This window comes from Pongo abelii, chromosome X (assembly GCF_028885655.2).
Source record: "Pongo abelii isolate AG06213 chromosome X, NHGRI_mPonAbe1-v2.0_pri, whole genome shotgun sequence".
Classification (NCBI taxonomy): Eukaryota; Metazoa; Chordata; class Mammalia; order Primates; family Hominidae; genus Pongo; species Pongo abelii.
This window is the reverse complement of record NC_072008.2, coordinates 112,944,849-112,966,739: the sequence shown is the minus strand read 5'-3', so window position 1 is coordinate 112,966,739 and position 21,891 is coordinate 112,944,849. Positions and strand designations below refer to the sequence as shown.

Genomic DNA, 21,891 nt, shown 5'->3' with positions numbered 1-21,891 from the left:
TGTTCCCTCAGCAGGAATGTTCCCTCAGGCCAGCCTCCCTCAGACTAGTCAGTGCTTATAGCAGGCACTATGGTTTATGCATTTATCTAGTGTGGCCATTAACCTGAAACTATTGCTAATTGGGAAAGCAAAGCTAACATAAAACAAACAATCATGTACGTTGTATTTTCATAACAGATTTCTTGTTACAGAAGCAGCATTTACTAGTTGTAAGAACATTTGAAAATGCAGAGAACCAAAAAGAAGAAAATAAAACCTTCCCAGTGCCCTAGCAGCTACAATATTCTGTGCCTTGTTCATTAAGTGCTCAGTGTGTAATAAGAACCAAAAGTGCTGCAGAAATTTAGAAAACCAAAGGAAACTATGAGTAGGAGAGAAGTGGGTGATAAATATGGGGAACAAAGAATTTGAGTCAAGCCATGAAGTGTACTTAGGATTTTATCTATAGAGAGCGGGACATTCTAATAGGGGTGTAACAGAAAAAGACATATAGGAGAGAAGAGAGTCTGGGCTTTAGATAAAGCTTTGAGAGGCTTTTGACTAGGGTTTGCAAAAATGCATGCCTAGTATTGGCTGTGGTATAAAGAAATAGGCACTCTTTCCTATTGATAGGGACATAAATTGGCAAAATTGTTTAGATAGGGCAATTTGGCAAGTTATGTTAAAATTTAGAGCATGCTGACACTTTGATCTAGAAATTTTATTTCTAGGAATTAATTATACAGATACAGTCATGTAAATATGCAAAGATATAGATGTACAGAGATCTTTTGTAAATTGCAATTATTCTTTTCTTGAAAGTTTCATAAAACTTACTAGCAGTGGCATCTGGGACTGGAGTTTTCTTTATGAGAAGAATTTTGAGGATTGATTTGATTTCTTTCATGGTTATTGGGTTGGTTAGAAGTTTTATTTTTCTATGAATTTATCCAGGATTTTCAGCTGGAAAGTTAATCCAGGTACCTGGCCTGCCATTTATTATTTCATATTACCACAGTGTTGAATTCAAATCTGCATCTTTGAGTTCAAATTTGTATTTTTAAAAGTGCCTCCATAATTTTAAATCTGAATGATCAAGGCTTAAATGAAACAAATTTCTCATTTCTTACTAACATTATACACTTTATTTTCCAGTTACAACTTCAACGACTACCACCACCACTTTCACCACCAACACTACTACCACAATCACCAGTGGCTTTACTGTGAACCAAAACCAACTGTCATCAAGAGGGTTTGAAAACCTTGTACCTTATACTTCAACTGTTAGGTAAGCCTATTTATTTAAAAACTTGCATGTGTTTCATTTTATTTATCATGTACAAGACATTTGCTTGGATAACTTTAGAATAATATTTGAAAGTTAGCTAAATGACTGAGTTGAGGGAACAGTTAAGAGAAAGATTTCTGTAGCTTAGGAAGTTGAATAAACAACAGCATACCTTTACCTTCTGAATATCATTATAATGGAATCATTACTATTACTAATAATAGCTACCACTTATTGCACAATTACTGTATGTTTAGCAAGATGACAATGCATTACAAGCATCATGTCATTTATCCTCACAGTAACCCTATGAGGTAGGCAGTATTTTCATTCCCATTTTATAGGTGAGAAAAGAAGAGCATATAGAGATTTTATAATCTGCTCATAGTCACATACTTGTTAATGGTTGATCCAGGATTAAAATTCAGGAAGTCAAGCTCTGGAGCTTGTATATGATGTTTCTCTCTAGTATTTGTTCATTTTTTAAATTAAGCTTTTTATTTTGAGATAATTGTAGAGTCACATGTATATGTAAGAAATAATACACAACATTCTGTATGGTCTTTATATCATTTCCTCCAATGATAACATCTTAACAGTACTACAGTATAATATCACAACCAAGATATTGATATTGCTACAGTCAAAATACTGAACAGTTTTATAACTACAAGGATTCCTCCTGTTGCCCTTATATAGCCACACCCACTCCCCTCCTTTCCTTGACCCTGAGCAACAATTAATGTTCTCTATTTCTATAATCTTGACATTTCAAGAGTGTTATACAGATAGAGTCATATATATGTGACCTTTGGGGATTGGATTTTTTTATTCAGCATAATTCCTTGTGATCCACCCAAGTTGTCATGTGCATCAATAGTTTGTTCTTTTTTATTTCTGAGTAGTATTCCATGGTATTGTGGATGCACCATGGTTTGTTTAACCATTCACCTGTTGATGGACATATAGGTTGTTTCCAGTTTTTTGGATATTATGAAAAAAGCTGGTGTGAACATTGATGTACATGTTTATTATGAATATAAGTATTTCTCTGGGATAAATGCCTAGGAGTGCAGTTGTTGGGTGGTATGGTGGTTACATGTTTTTTGTTTGTTTTGTTTTTTAAGAAACTGTCAAATTCTTTTCCAGAGTACTGTGCCATTTTACATGCCCACTAGCAATGTATGGGTGATCCAGATTGTCTGCATTCTTGCCAGGATTTGGTGTTGTCACTACTTTTTATTTGAGCCCTTCTGACAAATGTGAAGTGATACCTCATTATGGTTTTAATTTGCATTTCCCTGATGACTAATGATGTTGAACGTCTTTTCACATGTTTATTTGCCATCATTAGATCCTCTTTGGTGAAATGTCTGTTCATATCTTTTGTCCATTTTCTACTTGGATTATTTGATTTTTTTACTGTTTGGTTTTCAGAGTTTGTTATGTACTCTAGATGCCAGTCTTTTGTCAGATATGTGGCTTATAAGTATATTCTTTAACTGTGTAACTTGGCTTTTCATCCTCTTAACAGGGTCCTTTTGCTGTATCAAAACCTTTAATTAATGAGTTACAGTTTATCACATTTTCTTTTAATGAATTGTGCTTTTAGTGTCAATTATAAGAACTCTTTTCTTAGCCCTAGATCCCAAAGATTTTCTTCTGTGTTTTTCTAAAAGTTTTATAGTTTCACATTTTACATTTAAGCTTGTGATCCATTTTGAGTCAATTTTTATATAAGGTGTGAGGTTTAGGTCAAGATTAATTTTTTTTTTTTTTGTCTGTGGATGTCGAGTTTTTCCAACAACATTTATTGAAAGACTATCTTTCCCCCTGAATTGCTTTTGCACCTTTGTCAAAAATCAATTTGTGTCAAATGCTTTTTCAGCCTCAATTGATAGTCTTAAGATTTTGTTTCTTTATCTTGGTGAAGTGGTAGATTACACTGATTGATTTTCAGATGTTCAACCAGCCCTGCATATGTGGAATAAATCCCACTTGATCATGGTGTATAATTTTTTGATACATTTTTAAAAATTTGGTTTCCTGGTATTTTGTTTGAGGACTTTTGTATCTAAATTCATCAGAGATATTAGTCTGTAGTTTTCTTCTTTTTTTATGTCTCTAGTTTTGATATCAGGGTAATATTGGCTCTATAAAATGATCTGGAAAGTATTCTGTTTTCTAAAAGAAATAGTGTAAAATTAATGTTAATTCATAAAATGTTGGCAGAATTCTCTAGCGAAAACTTCTCGGCCTGTATCTTTCTTTTAAAGGGGTATTTATTTATTTATTATTATTATTTTTTTTTTTTGAGACAGAGTCTCACTGTGACGCCCAGGCTAGAGTGCAATGTCAAGATCTTAGCTCACTACATCCTCCACCTCCCAGGTTCAAGTGATTCTCCTGCCTCAGCCGAGGCCTCCTGAGTAGCTGGGATTACAAGCTCCCGCCACCATGTCCAGCTAATCTTTGTTTTTTTTTGTTTTTTTTTTTTTTTTTTTTTTTTGAGATGGAGTCTCGCTCTGTCGCCCAGGCTGGAGTGCAGTGGCGTGATCTCGGCTCACTGCAAGCTCCGCCTCCCAGGTTCACCCCATTCTCCTGCCTCAGCCTCCTGAGTAGCTGGGACTGCAGGCACCCGCCACCACGCCCAGCTAATTTTTTTGTATTTTTAGTAGAGACGGGGTTTCACCGTGTTAGCCAGCCTGGTCTGGAACTCCTGACCTCGTGATCTGCCCGTCTCGGCCTCCCAAAATGCTGGGATTACAGGCGTGAGCCACCGCGCCCGGCTAAAGGGGCTTTTAGGCTAAAGGGGCCTTTAAATTACAAATCAATTTCTTTAGTGGTTCTAGAACTATTCAGGTTATCTAGTTCATTTTTGATGAATATATTGTTTTTAAAGAGTTGGCCCATTTTTTATGTTGTTAAAAATAAAGTAGTTCATAGTATTCCATTATTGTCCTTTTAATGGCTGTAGGGATATTCCTGTTTCATTTCTGATATTAGTGGTTTGTGTCTTTTATCGATTTTATCGATCGCTTCCCAAAGAGCCAGCATTTGTTTAATTATTCTCTATTCTTTTCATGTTTTCAATTTCACTTGATATCTACTCTATTATTTCCTTCCTTCTGATTGCACTGAGTTCATTTTGCTCTTTTTCTAGTTTGTTGAGGTATGAACTCAGACTATTGATTTGAGACTTTTCCTATTTTTTAACGTACACATTTAGTGCTATAAATACCCAACTCAACACTTCCTTAACTGTGACCTACATATTATGTTATATTGTGATTTCATTCAGCTCTATATACTTCTTAAATTTCCTTTGTGAATCCCTCTTTGACTAATTTATATTTAGAAGTGTGTTGTTTAATTTCCAAGTGTTTGGAGATTTTCTTGTTGTTTTTTCTGTATTGATCGCTACTTTGATCCCATTGTGGTATTAGAATATGCTTTGTATGATTTTAGTTCTTTTAAATTTATTTAGGTTTGTTTTGTGGGTGAGGATACAGTCTGTCTTGATGAATGTTCCATGGACATTTGAAAATTGTGTTTTCTGCTGCAGGGTGGAATGTTCTATATATGTAAATTAGATTCTGTTGCTTCATTGTAATTTCAGATTCTGTATTATTGGAGTCTTTCTGTCTAGTAGTTCTTTCAGTTGTGGAGAGTGGCTTTTTGAAGTCTCCGCCTTTAATTGTGGATTTCTCTATTTCTCCCTTTAGCTCTATCAGTTTTTATTTCATGTATTTTGAGGCTTTCTTGTTTGGTCGCCTATACATTTAGGATTGCTAGCCTTCTGGATGCCTTGATTCCTTTATCACTCTGTAATGTCTCTCTTTCGTTCTAGTAATTTTCTTTCCTCTGTAGTCCACTTTATCTGATATTAATATAGCCATTTCTTTTTAAAAAATGAACCTTGCATGGTACATTCTTTCCATTCTTTTACTTTCAAACTATGTATTAATATATCCTTGTATTTGAAGTGAATTTCTTATAGACAGTATATTGTTGGATCATTTTTTATTCACTCTTCCAGTCTCTGTATTTTAATTGGTATGTTTAGTACATTTATATTTAAGGTAACTATTCATGTTAGAGCTTAAATCTGCCATTTTATTTGTTTGTTGCCTCTGATTTTTGTTCTTCTCTTTCTTTTTTTTACCCTGCTGTCAGTTGTTTGAATATTTGGGGGGGGGGGTTCATCTTGTTCTGTTTATAGTGTTTTTAAATACATTATTTTGTATAGTTTTATTACTGGTTGCTCTAGGTATTACAGATACACGCATTACTTACAACAGTGTAGTCATACTACTACAGTGTTTGGGTGAAGTGCAGAAACCTTAATTCCATTTAGTTCCTTTTACCCTTCTTAGCTTTTAAGTATGGTTGTCTCAGCCATTTCTTCTGTGTACATTGAATATCACATCACATGGGGTTATAATTTTTACTTCAGCCATCAAATGATTTGAGAAACGAGAAGTAGAATAGTATATTTACCTTGTCTATACCCGTTTTGATATTCCTTACTTTATATCAGGGGTCCTCAACCCCTGGGCCAAAGACCAGTACTGCTCTGTAGCCTGTTAGGAACCGGACCACACAGCAAGAGGTGAGCAGCAGGTGAGCGTGCATTACTGCATGAGCTCCGCCTCCTGTCAGATCAGACATTAGATTCTCATAGGAGCGCGAACCCTGTAGTGAACTACACATGCAAGGGATCTAGGTTGTGTGCTCCTGATGAGAATCTAATGCCTGATGATCCTCCCCCAGGCCCCTCCCGCCGTCTGTGGAAAAATCATCTTCCACAAAACCAGTTCCTGGTGCCAAAAAGGTTGGGGATCGCTGCTTTATATGATGTTCCAAGTCTTCTGTTTTCATTTCCTTTCTGTTTAATCTTCAAGGGTAGATTTGCTAGCAACAAATTATCTTGACTTGACTTTAGGTGAGAATATCTTTATCTCCCCCTTCATTTCTGAAGTACATTTTCACCAGATACAGAAGTCATTGTTGACACTTTTTTTTCATTCAGTGCTTGAAGCTTGCATGGTTTTAGATGAGAAATCTGTTGTCATCTAAACTGATACTCCCTTTTAAGTAATGCATTTTTTTCTTTCTGGTTGCTTTCAAGATTTTTTTCTTTGTCTTTAGTTTTCAGAAGTTTAATTATTTTGTGTCTTAGCGTGGATTTGAGTTATTCTGTTTGGGGTTTGTCCAGCTTCTTAAATCTATGAGTTTATATCTTTTCACAAACTTTGAGAGTTTTCAATCTTTTTTTTTTTTTTAAATACATTTTTCAGTCCCATTCTCTCTTTCCTCTCTTTCTGGAACTCTTATTATACAAATGTTACTACTTTTTATTATTGTCCTCCAAGTCCTTGAGACTTTTTTTATTTGTTTCTGCAAAGTTTTTCTTTGGTTTTCTGTAAATTGTATTTGTCTGTCATCAAGTTTTCTTATTCTATCCTCTGTTGACTCCATTCTGTTATCAAATTCCTTAGGTGAGCTTGTTAGTTCGGTTATTTTACATTTCAGTTCTATATCTTTCATTTGGTTGTTTTTCATAACTTCTATTTCTTTGCTGAGATTTTCTATTTTTTCATTTGTTTTAAGAAAATTTGAAATGGCTTGTTTGAGCCTTTTTTTGATGGTCGCTTTAAAATTCTTTTTAGATAATTCCAATATCTGATACCTTTCAGTGTTAGCATCTGTTGTCTTTTCTCTTTCAAGTTGTGGGTTTTCTGGGTTTTGATATGATGGGTAATTTTTAAAATTTTATCTTGGACATTTTGTCTATTATGTTAGGAAAGTCTAGGTCCTATTTTCAGATTTTTTTTTCATCAAGCATCTCTTTTTTGACATGTAGTACAAGGGGTGGGTGTGTTTGTATGTTCGGCTTCCCACTGGACCTTACCCACACCACTCCAGCAAAAGTGGAGCACTTACCACGCTGCCTCAAGGCAGATGGGTGGTATGGAAACTGCTTCCTGTTTAGCCCCACTGACTCATCCCTCATGAAAGGTGAACACTGCATGCTACCACTGTATTGCCAGTAAGTGGAGATGTAAGCTCAGCTCCCAGCTGGGCCCTGGAGCCCCCAGATCAAGGAGAAGTGGAGGACTGACTCACACTGCTTAGTTGCTGCAGATGGAGGCAGAATTTCAGCTTCCTGTTGGCCCCACTGACACAAGGGGAGGGAAGAAGAAGCATAATGTCAACTACTCTGTTTCATATCACTTCATTCAGCCTCCTTGGTTAGTATGAAGGCTTAGCTCTCTACTGGGCCCAGCTGACACAGGCTCATGGGAGAAGGGGGACAAAGTACTGACTAGGCGCTCTTTGCCCTACCTCATTTAGTCTTGGCTTTGCCAGTGGATGTGGAGGTCAAGCTTCTCATTGAGCATTGCTGACCCCATGGATGGCAGGAAGTAGGATCCCTATAAGCCCTAACTTGAATCACCTTGTTCAGTTGTAATGATGCTGGGTGGATATAGAGATTCAGTTCCCCACTGGGTCTCTCTGACACCAGAGGCAAGAGGTGAAGCCTAATGGTGACTAACCCTGGCTCATTCTGCCTCATTGAGCCCTGTTGCTACTGGGTAGGGATTTAGGTTCAACTTGTCATTGGATCCCACAGAAAGAACCCTGGTGGAGGAATTGGAATCGTGCCTGTGTCTTCCACTTAGGGAATTGATGATTACCTTCCCACTGAGCCCTGCTGACACTGCCCCAGCAGAGGAATCACCATTGACTGGCTCTGCTGGCCAAAAGATCAGCTAGTTGCTGAGCCTTTTTTGATACCACTTGGCAGGGGAATCAGAGTTCTGCATGGTTCTACCCAGTGGGGAATGCCCACTCTCTTGTGGATACTACTCAAACAGGGAATGGGTCACTTTGACTAAGCTGGGGGAGAGAGAATCCTATCTCCTTAGCTATGCCTACCTAGAAAGGAGCTTCTGTCATGCTGAGCTGGGATGAGGGGAAGAGAAGGAGCAGATTATGGCACAGACTTTAGCTATTCTTGCTGTGATTTAGTAGGTTTCTTAATAAATCTTTATGTACTATATTCCCCTAGGATAATTTCAAGTGACTTTGAGGGGTTGTTTTTTAATCATCTTTACCAGTTATGTTTGTTTTCTTGGGAAGCAGGTATGGGAAATTCCTTACATGCTGTTTTCTTCTCAGAGTCCTCCTGTGTTCGTTTTTAAAATCTGATCACACTTTTTAAAGTATGATTATTGGATCATCCTGCATCTTTTTATGTTTTAGTGCAATAGCAACTCCTGTGATGACATATGGTCACCTGGAGGGTCTTATAAATGAGTGGAACCTTGAGCTGGAAGATCAAGAGAAGTACTTTCTTCTCCAGGCCACTCAGGTCAATGCTTGGGACCATACATTTATTGAGAATGATGAGATGGTAAGAAGATATTTTCATTAATCTACCTACATTGTGCAAGTATTTGCACATGAACACAAGAAAATAGACCTGCCTGTGTTTTGTGGTTTTCTTTGTTGTTGTTGTTTTGTTTATGTTTTTGTTTTTTGAGACAGGGTCTTGCTGTATCACCTAGGCTGGAGCACAGTGGTGCAATTATAGCTCACTGCATCCTCGATCTCCCTGGCTCAAGCAATTCTCCCACCTCAGCCTCCTAAGTAGCTGGGACCACAGGGGCACACCAGCACCCCCAGCTAACTGTGTGTGTGTTTTTTCAGTAGAGATAGGGTCTCACTGCGTTGCCCAGTCTGGTCTCAAACTCCTAGGCTCAAGTGATCCTCCTGCCTCAGCTTCCCAAAGTGCTGGGATTATAGGCATGAGCCACCATACCCAGCCCTGTGGTTAATTTTCTATTCCAATATTGGTGAGCAGCTCAAAGTATATTCCTTAGGTAACAAGTACCCTGAATAAAAGGAAATCTTTCATATTTGAAGTATATTTGAGAAAATTAATATTGCTCTAAAATTGTTATATAAATTCAAATACTTATATTGTTGTATTCATATTTCTCTTTATAGATTAGTATTTTACATGGAGAAGTGAACAAAATGAAACTGGATCAGAAAAGGTAGAAGCTTAGATTTCCTTGGTTGAAAGATTAAAGACCTATCTTTTTATTCAGTGTTTTTTTTTCCTTCTGTAGTTTGTTAACTCTTTTCTTTTTGTCACTCTACATTCCTTTCATCAGCCTTTTTATTAACTTATTTTATTCAGGTTGGAACAAGAATTGGATTTTATCCTGTCACAGCAACAGGAACTAGAATTTCTGTTGACTTATTTAGGGGAGTCTACGAGTGACCAGAGTGGACTTCATTATCTGCAGGATGCAGATGAGGAGCATGTGGAGACGTAAGTAACTGAATAAAGATTGAAGAATGGGGCAGGACTTACATATTATGAGAGCATTCCAGGAACAGAGGGGAAAAGTCGAATTGGACGGCAAGGAATACAAATCGGTAGAAAGGGACAAGTTTTGTAGTTGACATTTATCAATTTGTTTGATTGTTTTCTGCTTATCTTTTCTGGATGCTTGTAAATGAGGAAATCATTCTGGCAATTTTGTTTTATAGCATTTTGTTTACTGTTATTACTGTCAACCTTATGCATGTTCACTGTAAAGTTTTTGTATTTGTCAAATTTGTTCTTAAATTAGAAGTACAAATTTTATGTGTATGGTGTCATGGTATTGTGGGATATTTATGTTGATTCTGCTAAAACTAATAGTCATGCAATTTCTTTAGTGATAAATCATTTGCTATTTTAAAGGCAATTTGTTAATCTGGAGGCAAACTGTATAGCTTTCAAAAATGGAGTGATTTTGTCAATGTCTTGGGAGGGCTATATTTTATTTGTGAACTCTTCAGTCTTTACCTTCTGTCAATACAGTGCCAGTATTCCCAAAGTAACTTTATTTCTCTGGAACTGAGGTTTGATAATTGGCCAATTTATTAAGTATTAGAATTTGTATGAATGAACAACATAATCTAGATTGAGACTAAATTGGACACATTTTATCAATGACTTATTATGAGTTAAGACTGGGCCTATTTTTAACATGCTTGCAAGTTAACTTTTTTGTAGGAGCATTAAATGTGGTAAGTACAACTAATCTATACTAACCTAAATCAGTTTCTGCTTTTGTATTTCAACCTTTGTGAATTTTTCTTTTCTTTGTATTGCTTTCTATGCATTCTATCTTTTTCTGAAACATATAGAGTTACATTTTTGGCCATAAGATTCTACCTGTAGTTTGAAGAAATCTTCATGACATTAGTTCCTTTCCAGTTGCTCTTTTGTAGTCATATATATATATATATATATATATGTATATATATATCTGTATATATATATCTGAATATATATATCTGTATATATCTATATATCTGTATATACATCTGTATATATATGAATATATACACGCGTCTGTATATATATGAATATATACACGCGTCTGTATATATATGAATATATACACGCGTCTGTATATATATGAATATATACACGCGTCTGTATATATATGAATATATACACGCGTCTGTATATATATGAATATATACACGCGTCTGTATATATATGAATATATACACGCGTCTGTATATATATGAATATATACACGCGTCTGTATATATATGAATATATACACGCGTCTGTATATATATGAATATATACACGCGTCTGTATATATATGAATATATACACGCGTCTGTATATATATACATCTGTATATATACACGCGTCTGTATATATATACATCTGTATATATACACGCGTCTGTATATATATGAATATATACACGCGTCTGTATATATATGAATATATACACGCGTCTGTGTATATATATGAATATATACACGCGTCTGTGTATATATATGAATATATACACGCGTCTGTGTATATATATGAATATATACACGCGTCTGTGTATATATATGAATATATACACGCGTCTGTGTATATATATGAATATATACACGCGTCTGTGTATATATATGAATATATACACGCGTCTGTGTATATATATGAATATATACACGCGTCTGTGTATATATATGAATATATACACGCGTCTGTGTATATATATGAATATATACACGCGTCTGTGTATATATATGAATATATACACGCGTCTGTGTATATATATGAATATATACACGCGTCTGTGTATATATATGAATATATACACGCGTCTGTGTATATATATGAATATATACACGCGTCTGTGTATATATATGAATATATACACGCGTCTGTGTATATATATGAATATATACACGCGTCTGTGTATATATATGAATATATACACGCGTCTGTGTATATATATGAATATATACACGCGTCTGTGTATATATATGAATATATACACGCGTCTGTGTATATATATGAATATATACACGCGTCTGTGTATATATATGAATATATACACGCGTCTGTGTATATATATGAATATATACACGCGTCTGTGTATATATATGAATATATACACGCGTCTGTGTATATATATGAATATATACACGCGTCTGTGTATATATATGAATATACGCGTCTGTGTATATATATGAATATACATACGCGTCTGTGTATATATATGAATATATATAGCGTCTGTGTATATATATGAATATATATACGCGTCTGTGTATATATATGAATATATATAGCGTCTGTGTATATATATGAATATATATACGCGTCTGTGTATATATATGAATATATATACGCGTCTGTGTATATATATATATATGTTCAAGACGAAGTCTTGCTCTGTCGCCCAGGCTGGAATGCAGTGGCACGATCTCGGCTCACTGCAACCTCTGCCTCCTGGATTCAAGTGATTCTTCTGCCTCAGCGTCCTGAGTAGCTAGGATTACAGGCACGCACCAGCACGCCCAGCTAATTTTTTGTATTTTTAGTAGAGACCGGGTTTCACCATGTTGGCCAGGCTTGTCTCGAACTCCTGACTTCAGGATCCGCTCTCCTCGGGCTCCCAAAGTGCTGGGATTACAGGCATGAGCCACCGCGCCCGGCGCTGATTTATACTGTGATGAAATATTTACCAGAATCTTCAATAATCTAGGCAACCCATTCTATGGCATAAGTACTATGCCATAGAAAGGCAGTAGATGTTACCTACAAATCTAATTGACTCTTTCAATCTCTATACACATTAAGTTTGAAAAATCCTCTGGCCACTTTAATTCTCATAAACATATTTATTGACTGGGTCGTGTGTGTGTGTGTGTGTGTGTGTGTGTGTGTGTGTGTGTGTGTTTTGGGTGGAAATCTCGAGAATTTAGGCAACTAACTTGTGAACTTAGCAGGTTTGTCTATCTTTGATTATTGTGAAGCTCATTTCTCAAAACACTTTTTTGCCTGATGAAGTATATTTATATGAGGTTTTATTTTGAAAATTTGTGTATTCAAGATCATTGAAGACATCTCAGCATTTATTGAATATTGCCAAACCCTAAATAACTTCTCTTTTGTATGTAAATGTCCTATAGGTGTATTTTGACACCTTAAAGGATTTCTTTGCTCTACAGATCCCCGGGGTATTCACCTAGAGGATAAATAGGTGAAGGTAAAAATGGCAAGGTAGATAAAAGTCTTCTCATTTGGAGTGTTTTTAGAATATGGTAATAATAAGGTCACAAATGCTGCATCCATGAAAATATATCAGTAGTCATAACTGAGCTCCACTGAAAAGATAGGGGAATTAGGGCAAATCCAATTGGCAGTGTCCTGTTTATATGTCAATAACAATAGGTAGTGGAGAAAACACTTTTTGTTAATCCCTTTATTTTACTTGCCTTTTCAGTTACAGATTAGCAAAAAGTATAGATGCTCAGCTGAAACAAATGGCCCAAGATCTCAAGGATGTTGTTAATCACCTGAATACATTTGAAAGTTCTTTGACACTACTGATCCGGTGTGTTTACTGCTTTGTGTACTTAGACAACCAAGATTTGGTATGAAATTAGCGTACAGCCAGGTATGGTGGCTCATGCCTATAACCCCAGCACTTTGGTAGGCCAAGGCAAGAGAATTGCTTTAGGACAAGAGTTTGAGACCAGCCTGGGCAACATAACAAAAAACCAAACACTGCATATTCTCACTCATAGGTGGGAATTGAACAATGAGAACACATGGACACAGGAAGGGGAACATCACACTTCGGGGACTGTTGCGGGGTGGGGGGAGGGGGGAGGGATAGCATTGGGAGATATACCTAATGCTAGATGATGAGTTAGTGGGTGCAGCGCACCAGCATGGCACATGTATACATATGTAACTAACCTGCACATTGCGCACATGTACCATAAAACCTAAGGTATAATAATAATAATAATAATAATAATAATAATAATAAAGTGAAAAGATGGCCGGGCGCGGTGGCTCATGCCTGTAATCCCAGCACCTTGGGAGGCTGAGATAGGTGGCTCACGAGATCAGGAGTTCGAGACCAGCCTGGCCAACATGGTGAAACCCCATCTCTACTAAAAATACAAAAATTAGCTGGGCGTGGTAAAAAAGAAAGTAAAAAGACAATCTTCAGAATGGGAGAAAATATTTACAAATCATATATCTGTTAAGGGACTTTATATTCAGAATATATAAAGAATTCTTACAACTCAACAATAAAAAGACAAATAGCTCAATTTAAAAATCAAAAAAAAAAAAATGAAAAAATCTGTCTGGGCATGGTGGTACATACCTATAGTCCTACCTACTCTGGAGGCTGAGGTGAGAGGATCACTTGAGCCCAGGAGTTGAAAGCTGCAGTAGCTATGCTTGCACCACTGTGCTCTAGCCTGGGTGACAGAGTGAGATCCAGTCTCTAAAAAGAAATTAGCATTCTGTGGTTCTTTTAAGCGAGTCCCTTTCTTCCATCTTCTATAGTGTTTCTTCCTGCCTCTAGAGATATGAAGCCCCTTGGGTGTGGTTAGTGGAGCAGGAAACATCTAGAGGCAGAAAAGGTTGTGAGTTTTTTGTGGTTATTCCCAGGAAGGTGAAAATATTACTCTTCCCTAAGTTGTCATGGTTTTCTCCCTTATTCTTCACATAACTAAGTATGTACCTGTATTTATTTTTCTGTTCACTTATTAGCCAGTTCATTCTTTTTACATATTTGTTTACATACTCATATAAGTGTTAGTAGGTATGCTTGTGTCTGTTAAACACAACCAGGCAATCCTTAATTTATGATTAGATTGTATTTTAAAATTTGTTAGGTTGACAATTTGAGACTTTACATTTTTCTATAGAAACTTGGTGAAATATGGTTATTAGGTTTACACCTGCCCCCATAGAATACTACTTAGCTCATAATAAATGTATTATATCAGTGGAATTACAGCTGAGGCTCCAATTAGAGTTAAGGTGCTGTGAATTAATTTGGCGGTAAGAAAGAATTGTTTTTTTTTTCTTTCTCTATACTCTGATTAAACAGCTTATTTCCTGTACCTTTCCCTGTTGTCTTAGCAGCTAAATGGAGTCCTCCTTTTCCCGCTCCCACTCTGTGGCAGTAGTAGTAAGAGGGATCTCCCATTATGGGAGCTCCCATTGTGCTTTCTATCAGTTAATCATAATCAGGAGTGAGGCCAGGATCGGGTAGGTGAAGATGAATGACATATATATAAGTGGTGATTATTCTTTAGTAAGCTCTTTGTTCAATTATATACAGACAGTTCTTTATCTACATACACATTATCATTTTTTTAATTATGAAGATACAGTGTGTTATAGCTGAGAAAGTATTAGAATTTTGTTTAAGTCATTTAATCTCTCTGGGTCTTGGCTCCTTCTTTTGCAAAATGTCAAGGATAGACTAAATGATCTGTAAGTCTCTTCTGGCTATAAAAATTATGCCATTCTGTACTTTGGGTGAATCTAAAGTTGAACAAAGACAAATATAAATTAATCTGAAATTATTCATGCTACCATGTCCCTGTATTCACACAGATAGATGATCAAGAGTTTACAAAATACGGATTTTCTCTTAATGAAATATTAGATTACCATTGTAATTCCAAAATTCAAACTTGTTTTGTTGGAATAGAATTTTGGTGCATAGGTAAATATATGCAGATTTAGACACTCAGCAGAGTTGATTTCTAGTTTCTCTGTGTTGAATTAATATAAGTGGAGTGTTCTCAATCAAGTAAGTAAAAGGAGACTATAATTCTTTGTCCATTTTCTGTACTTAGCCCTGGATTGTTTTATTTTATTTTAGTAGTGGGTAGTAAATGGTTTGAGTCTTTTTGTTTTCCTGGCAGGGGTGATTGGGATGTTTAAGATGAGTCAATTAAAGGGTAATTGCTGTTTGATTGCAGAATAAAAGAAGAAAGAGATCACTGACAGCTCTTTTTGCAGATAGTATAAATCCTTGGACAAGAAACGGGAAAAGCATTTTCTGAACAATAATATTCCTGTAGATAATTTATTGTAACCAGATTAACAAAGCTTTATTACTCTGGATCATATACTAGGGTAGAAAAATAGGAGCTATGTGTTCCAGTATTCACGGTGATGAGATTTATCTATTTTTATTCCCCCTTTTTTTGTGAGCGGCAATGGGAAAGACCACCTAATGTCTAAAAGTTTTATTAAGTAAGTTCATATTATGCACTGTGTTATTCAGTCACATTTTCTTACAAAATCCGTAAGGAAAATTAAGTCATCTATATTACCAGTACCCTGATAATATACTGGTGTATTTCTTTCTAGTCTTTTTTACTGTGCTGCTAAAAATACTTCTTTTGTTTTAAAGAGTACTGGAAACTATATAACTTTTTGTATTCTATCTTCACTTAATATTTTCATGGTCTTTCCCAAAAATTTTAACCATTCTTTGAAAACATGAGTTTTAATGGTACTATAATGTTTCATCAGGGTTGACTTTACCATAATATATTTAATCATTTTTTGATTGGTAGAGATATTGTTTCCAATCTTTAGCCAATATAAAATAGTCCAGTAATCACCACTTATATTTAGATTTGATTATCTACTCTGGATAGCGGAAGTAGAATATACTGACTGAGACAAAACGTATGAATATTTTAAAGCTTTTGATATGTATCATAAAAATTTACATTTTGAAAGGTTGGGTCAATTTATATTACTATTGGCTATATATGAATGTACCTATTTTTCCCACACACTCGATAACTGAGTAAGACCATTTTTTAAAAATTGCTGATTTGGTTGACAAATGGTGCTATTTTTAATTTTTTATGTGAATTCATTGTCTTGTGAAATGTGTCTTAATGTTCTTTATACTGTGGTAGTCAGTTTCTTATTGAATTATAGGTATCCAATTCCTGATAGTTACAAATAATTAAATTGAACCAATATATAAAGATAATGAACATTGCAAATATGAATTAGCAAAAAAAAATTAGTATTTAGTAATTCTCAGTCCATTTCTTGCCAGAAGAAATTAAAAGTCACTTCCTAATGTCAATTTCTTATGTTTATTTTTTATTTACCACCTCAGAATAATCATAATCTAAAAGTCTTATATGTATTTTTAGCTCCACCAGATCTGCAGAATTCTGAATGCCCATATGGACTCCCTGGAGTGGACTGATCAGAATTCAGGTGGGAGTTTGCTTGTATGCCACTCTGTGTATTTATTGCAAGTAGAAAACGTGATACATGTCAGTTGTATGCTCCATGACCAAACTCATATAAAAGCTGTTGTATGGGTGTTGCTTAACACACAGTATGTGTATTATATTTCCGAAAAACTGTAACTCATTATTTTTTTAAATGAAGTACACATAGGATAAACTAGAAATTAATGAAAATAGAGGATGGATAGGAATGGGGCACAAAGAATTGGGATAGAAGCAAGACTTCTATGAACAGGCCTTTTTATACAGTTTTGACTTGGGGGCCATATAAATGTTTTACATACCAAAAAATTAGAATTAAGTCAAAAATAATGAGAAGGAAGACAAATACTAAAATTGAATACATACTGAAACTAAACAAACCTACATAACTAATTTATAACAATCGCCCAGTTCAGATAACTTTCGAACATAGTGTTCTTGATGATGCATCCTTCTAGGATGTCATCTTAAGGATATAAGGAATGTCAAGGAAATTTTAAACTTTCTCTTAATAGGTTTATTATTAGTTTCAGAATTATAATACCAGTATTACTACCATTTCATATATATTGAGAAATAAAGCATATTAGTGATAATAGAAGTCAAGATTTTCATTGAAAGTCAAAGAGATACAAGTTATTTTTCCTCTTCTTTTCTATTTGCATTATAAATTTGAATTTAAGATATCAGTAATGAATTCCTGTTCCTTTGTTCTATACACAGAAATGGCCTAGAAGCAATGACAGACATACCCCAGTGGCAATGAGCACACCTAGAACCTAGATCTTGGTTTCTAAATGCCATTCACACTAAAAGGAACCAAGTCTTCTTGGGGAACTGTCTAATCTCATGCCTCAGGCTGGGAAAGTACAGAGTGAGCTTGAGACTTCTTGTGCAAGAAAGCAATCATTGTTCAGTGACTAATAAGGTTATATCAGGCCACAGATTGTGCTTGAAGGGACTCCCACTGGCCACATTAGGATGGTTTGAACATCAAAAAGAATAGTAGTAGTAACAGATTATAGTAGATTTAGGGAAAATAAAATCTCATGAATCTATAATGATACTCCAAAAAAAAAGGAGGTACAGGAGAAAGTCTACAGAAGCATGCCAGCAAATTATTAAAAGAAGGAATGATAAAATTAGAAAACTACTATTAATAAAACTTTCAACAGAACACTTTCATTAAGCTCACTCTCATCTTGAACACCTGCCTCATTCGTAAAATGTTCAAACTGTCATTTCTTGGCAGAAAAATATGCTAGCAGAAAATGGACCAAATACAGTCTGTAAGTTGCTGAGTTAATTTTTTCAAAACAGTTTTATTGAGGCATAATTTACATACCATAAAGTTCACCCATTTTAATTGTACACTTCAATGAGGAAAAGAGCCATTTTGCAACCCCAGCACAATAATTGATTCAGGCAAGGATCATCAATGCATGCTAAAACCATTGAGTTTAAGATCATTGGAGAATAGGATATTTATGTGGTCTCAAAAATATCACTCCATAGATTACTGAATAATTACAAAGGACAAAATGTGCCTTTACAACAGCTATCTAACAAGTACCACTTTAATGAAGTGATCAAACTTAGCCTCTCCAATAGTAGGATAACTGGACTTTATGTGCCTCTTGATCTGACATGATAAGAAGTATACAATACCATTTATGTAGTAGTCTTATCAAAAATGTTTAAGTTGAATCTAATCATAAGAAAATAATCAGATATTTCACATGTGAGACATTCTGAAAGATGATGTAGTATTCTTACCCAAAATGTTTTAACTTGAATCTAATCTCAAGGAAATAATCAGACATTCTATGTGTGAGACATTCTGAAGGGTAATTGGCTTGGACTCTTCAAAAAGTTCGTTATGAGAAAAAAATTCGAAACAAGCAAACAAAAATAAGTGGATAGTCTTAGATTAAAAGAGGCATAACATTCAAGTCTACGTTGTTAACCTTGATTAGGTACTGATCAAAACTAAAAAGATATTGTTTAGAATATTGGGGGATTGAATATGGACCGTATATTAAATGATATTAAGGAATTGTTTATTTTACTAGATGTGATAGTTATTGATTATGTAGGAAAAGATCCTTATTCTTAGAAGATTCAGGCTATGTTATTTAGAGAATTCTCATGTCTGTGGTTTACTTTCAGCAAAAATTTGCAAAGAGGAAGATTTAGCAATTTGTGGCAAAATGTTAACAGTGGGTTAATCTAGGTAAAAGGCATACAAGTGTGTGGTTTTTACTATTCTCTCAACTTTCCTATAGACTTAAAAATTGGGGGGTGGAAATCATTTTTACAGACTTTGCCTAAATATGGAATATAATGAAGCCTAAGGAATTAAGACAAATGGGAGCTAGTTAACCAGAGTGATTACTTTTAAAGATGTGGCCTTAAAATAACACAAATTTTATTATTTGGCATTCTAGATTTTTCATTTTCTGCATTAATAGAGGTCATCAACCATGAACTTCTTCAGCTTCTTTCCCTTCCAGACATACCTATATCATCATTCATCTTTACTTCCCTCTCTCCTGTGTTAAGGAAAAAATATTCTATCCATTTTGAAACTATTTTGAATTATCAGAGGGAGGTTCAATTCTATATCGCTTTAATATTTTTTAAAACTGCCCAATGGGGAGAGTTTCTAAGTCAGATAGATGCGGGTTCAAGTCAAGGCATTACCACTTAATTGTTGTGTGACCTTAATTGTTACTTAATCTCTCTGAGTCTGTATCTTCATTTTTAAAATGAGGGATAATATCTATCTTTTAGGGGTTTTGTTAGGATTAAAAGAAGCAATGTCAGTAAATGGTAGTGGCAGAACTGGTTACTGATTATCAGAATTTACTATGTTCATGAGGTCAGGTAAGAGAAAAGAAGGGTCATGTGATTCAAAAGGTAGCTATTAAATTGGATCTAGAGAAGGTAGTTCCAGGTAGTTTATCACCAAAAACCACTTACCTAGACAAGTTATAAGAACTGCTGAGATGTGAGAGTGTCAGTAACTAGAAAACACTCAGGAATGAGATTAAACAATGCTTGACTTAGTTGTCTTCCTGTCGCAAGTTTTTCTACAGTGATCAGTGCTTCTTGGGTAGAGTTGAGGAAGGTGTCAAAAAGTAATTTGGGCTGTAGAGAAAAATTATAGTGATTTTTTTCTCTTGGCAGGGATTCTCTTTGTCATAAATGAAATCTCAAGGCTTTCAGCCAGTGTTTCCTTAATAAAATTAAGATTGTTAGCATTGAAAAGGGACTTACTTTATTTAAATGGAAAAACTGTGGCTCAGAGAGGTTGAATGACTTCTTTAAGAACACACAGCTAATTAACGGCAGAGCTAGGACCAGGATCCAGACTTCCTTATTATCAGAATGGTGTTCTTCTGGTACGCTCTTAAAACAATTGTAATGTAGGATCACTAAATATAAAAACAAATCTTAGTCATGTACCTAATGGTAGAGGACAAAGGTTATCAAAGTATGATAGTACTTTGGATAGGATATAAGTTCTAGGTATCTGGGGAAAGTTCTAAGTCAACACAGGATAAAAAGAGTAAAACAATGAAGAGTAATGATTACATGGAGTTACTTTTTTGCTAAAAATTCATTTGAGCTGGAGAGGCGATGAGATTTCATATTGGTTCTCAACTGAGACAAAGGAGGCCATGAAAAAGAATGAGAAAAAAAGCCTGGTATTTCTTGACTCTGTGGGCTCCTTTTTGCCATTCCCACCCAAGGAGCCTTTCTTTTTCATATCAGGAAATGACAAGATGAAGAAATTGAGAGTGGCAGGGTTTAATTATGCTGTCTTAAGAGAGGTTGTTTTTTGTTATTTTATTTTGTTTTTTAGTAGTTAATTGGATCGTGTATGCTGAAATGATCTGTGGACTGAAAAGTTTTATGAGTAAGCTCAATGAATCCATTTATTTCTACTCAAATAATAGTTATAGAAAAAGTAATAGATGTGTTATTTTAACAATACAAATATTATAGTTTTTTACTAAAGAGAAATCTTCAACTTGTATATAATCAAATCTTTATTTTAAAAGGATTCTGGGAAATGTTTTGATAATTTAATATCTTTAATTTTAATACACATTTTTTTCATCATAAAACATGACAACTGTTGCACTAAGAAGATCATATATTTAACTAAAAAGTTGGCTCTTTAAAAGTGATTTGGAGGCTGGGCACTGTCTCTCATGCCTGCAATCCCAGCACTTCAGGAGGCCAAGGTGGATGGATTGCTTGAGCCCATGGATTCGAAACCAGCCTGGGCAACAAAGTGAGACCTCATCTCTTAAAAAAAATAGTAGCTGGGTGTGGTAGCACACACCTGTGGTTCCAGCTACTTGGGAGACTGAGGTAGGAGGTTTGAGCTTCAGAGTTCAAGGCTTCAGTGAGCCATGATTGCATCACTACACCCTAGCCTTGGTGACAGTGAGACTGTGTCTTAAAAAAAAGGGTGATTTGGAAATGAAACATTACACTTTAAATATGTTAAAATATTACATAAAAGTCCAGTCAACTTTTCAATATCCATGAATAAGTTACAGAGAACCAGGCCCCTTTCTTTCTCTAACTTATATGATGGGTTAGATAAATGATGGGACTGAACTAGAAAGGTGTCAAAGTACTAGCTAATTGAATTAAGGAGTGTCTGAACATGTGTAGGTAATGACCAATTTTTACATTTGATATTTCCCTCCTTTGTTTAACATTAACTATGCCTTTTTTTCTCCCGATCAGTCTAGATAATTGGGAATTAGTAGTAACTATAGTCAAATACCAGTTTCCCCTCTTGTTATTCTCTTTTTAAAAATTTACATTATTTTGAGGTTGACTTGATGGCAATGCTGCAGTCACACATCTGTCTTCTTAGTTGGTAGTCATTGAAACTGCAGCAACTCCAGTTCTTCTGGGACCACTTATGACAGAGTTGGCAATCCATCTGAGCCAATTTGTTACTAGTTTTAAGTATATGGTGC

The 21,891-nt window shown here is 35.2% G+C and overlaps 1 protein-coding gene across 1 annotated transcript in view; it reads left to right on the top strand.

Moving 5' to 3' along the window:
• The window catches only part of NUP62CL (nucleoporin 62 C-terminal like), a 78,321-nt gene that overhangs the window by 37,895 nt on the left and 18,535 nt on the right, over nucleotides 1-21,891 (top strand). The window contains exons 3-7 of the mRNA XM_024240722.2: nucleotides 1,135-1,270; nucleotides 8,540-8,690; nucleotides 9,287-9,336; nucleotides 9,483-9,617; nucleotides 16,802-16,868. Coding sequence (XP_024096490.1) covers nucleotides 1,135-1,270; nucleotides 8,540-8,690; nucleotides 9,287-9,336; nucleotides 9,483-9,617; nucleotides 16,802-16,826 — 497 coding nt within the window. The 3' untranslated portion in view covers nucleotides 16,827-16,868. The remainder of the gene's footprint in view (nucleotides 1-1,134; nucleotides 1,271-8,539; nucleotides 8,691-9,286; nucleotides 9,337-9,482; nucleotides 9,618-16,801; nucleotides 16,869-21,891) is intronic.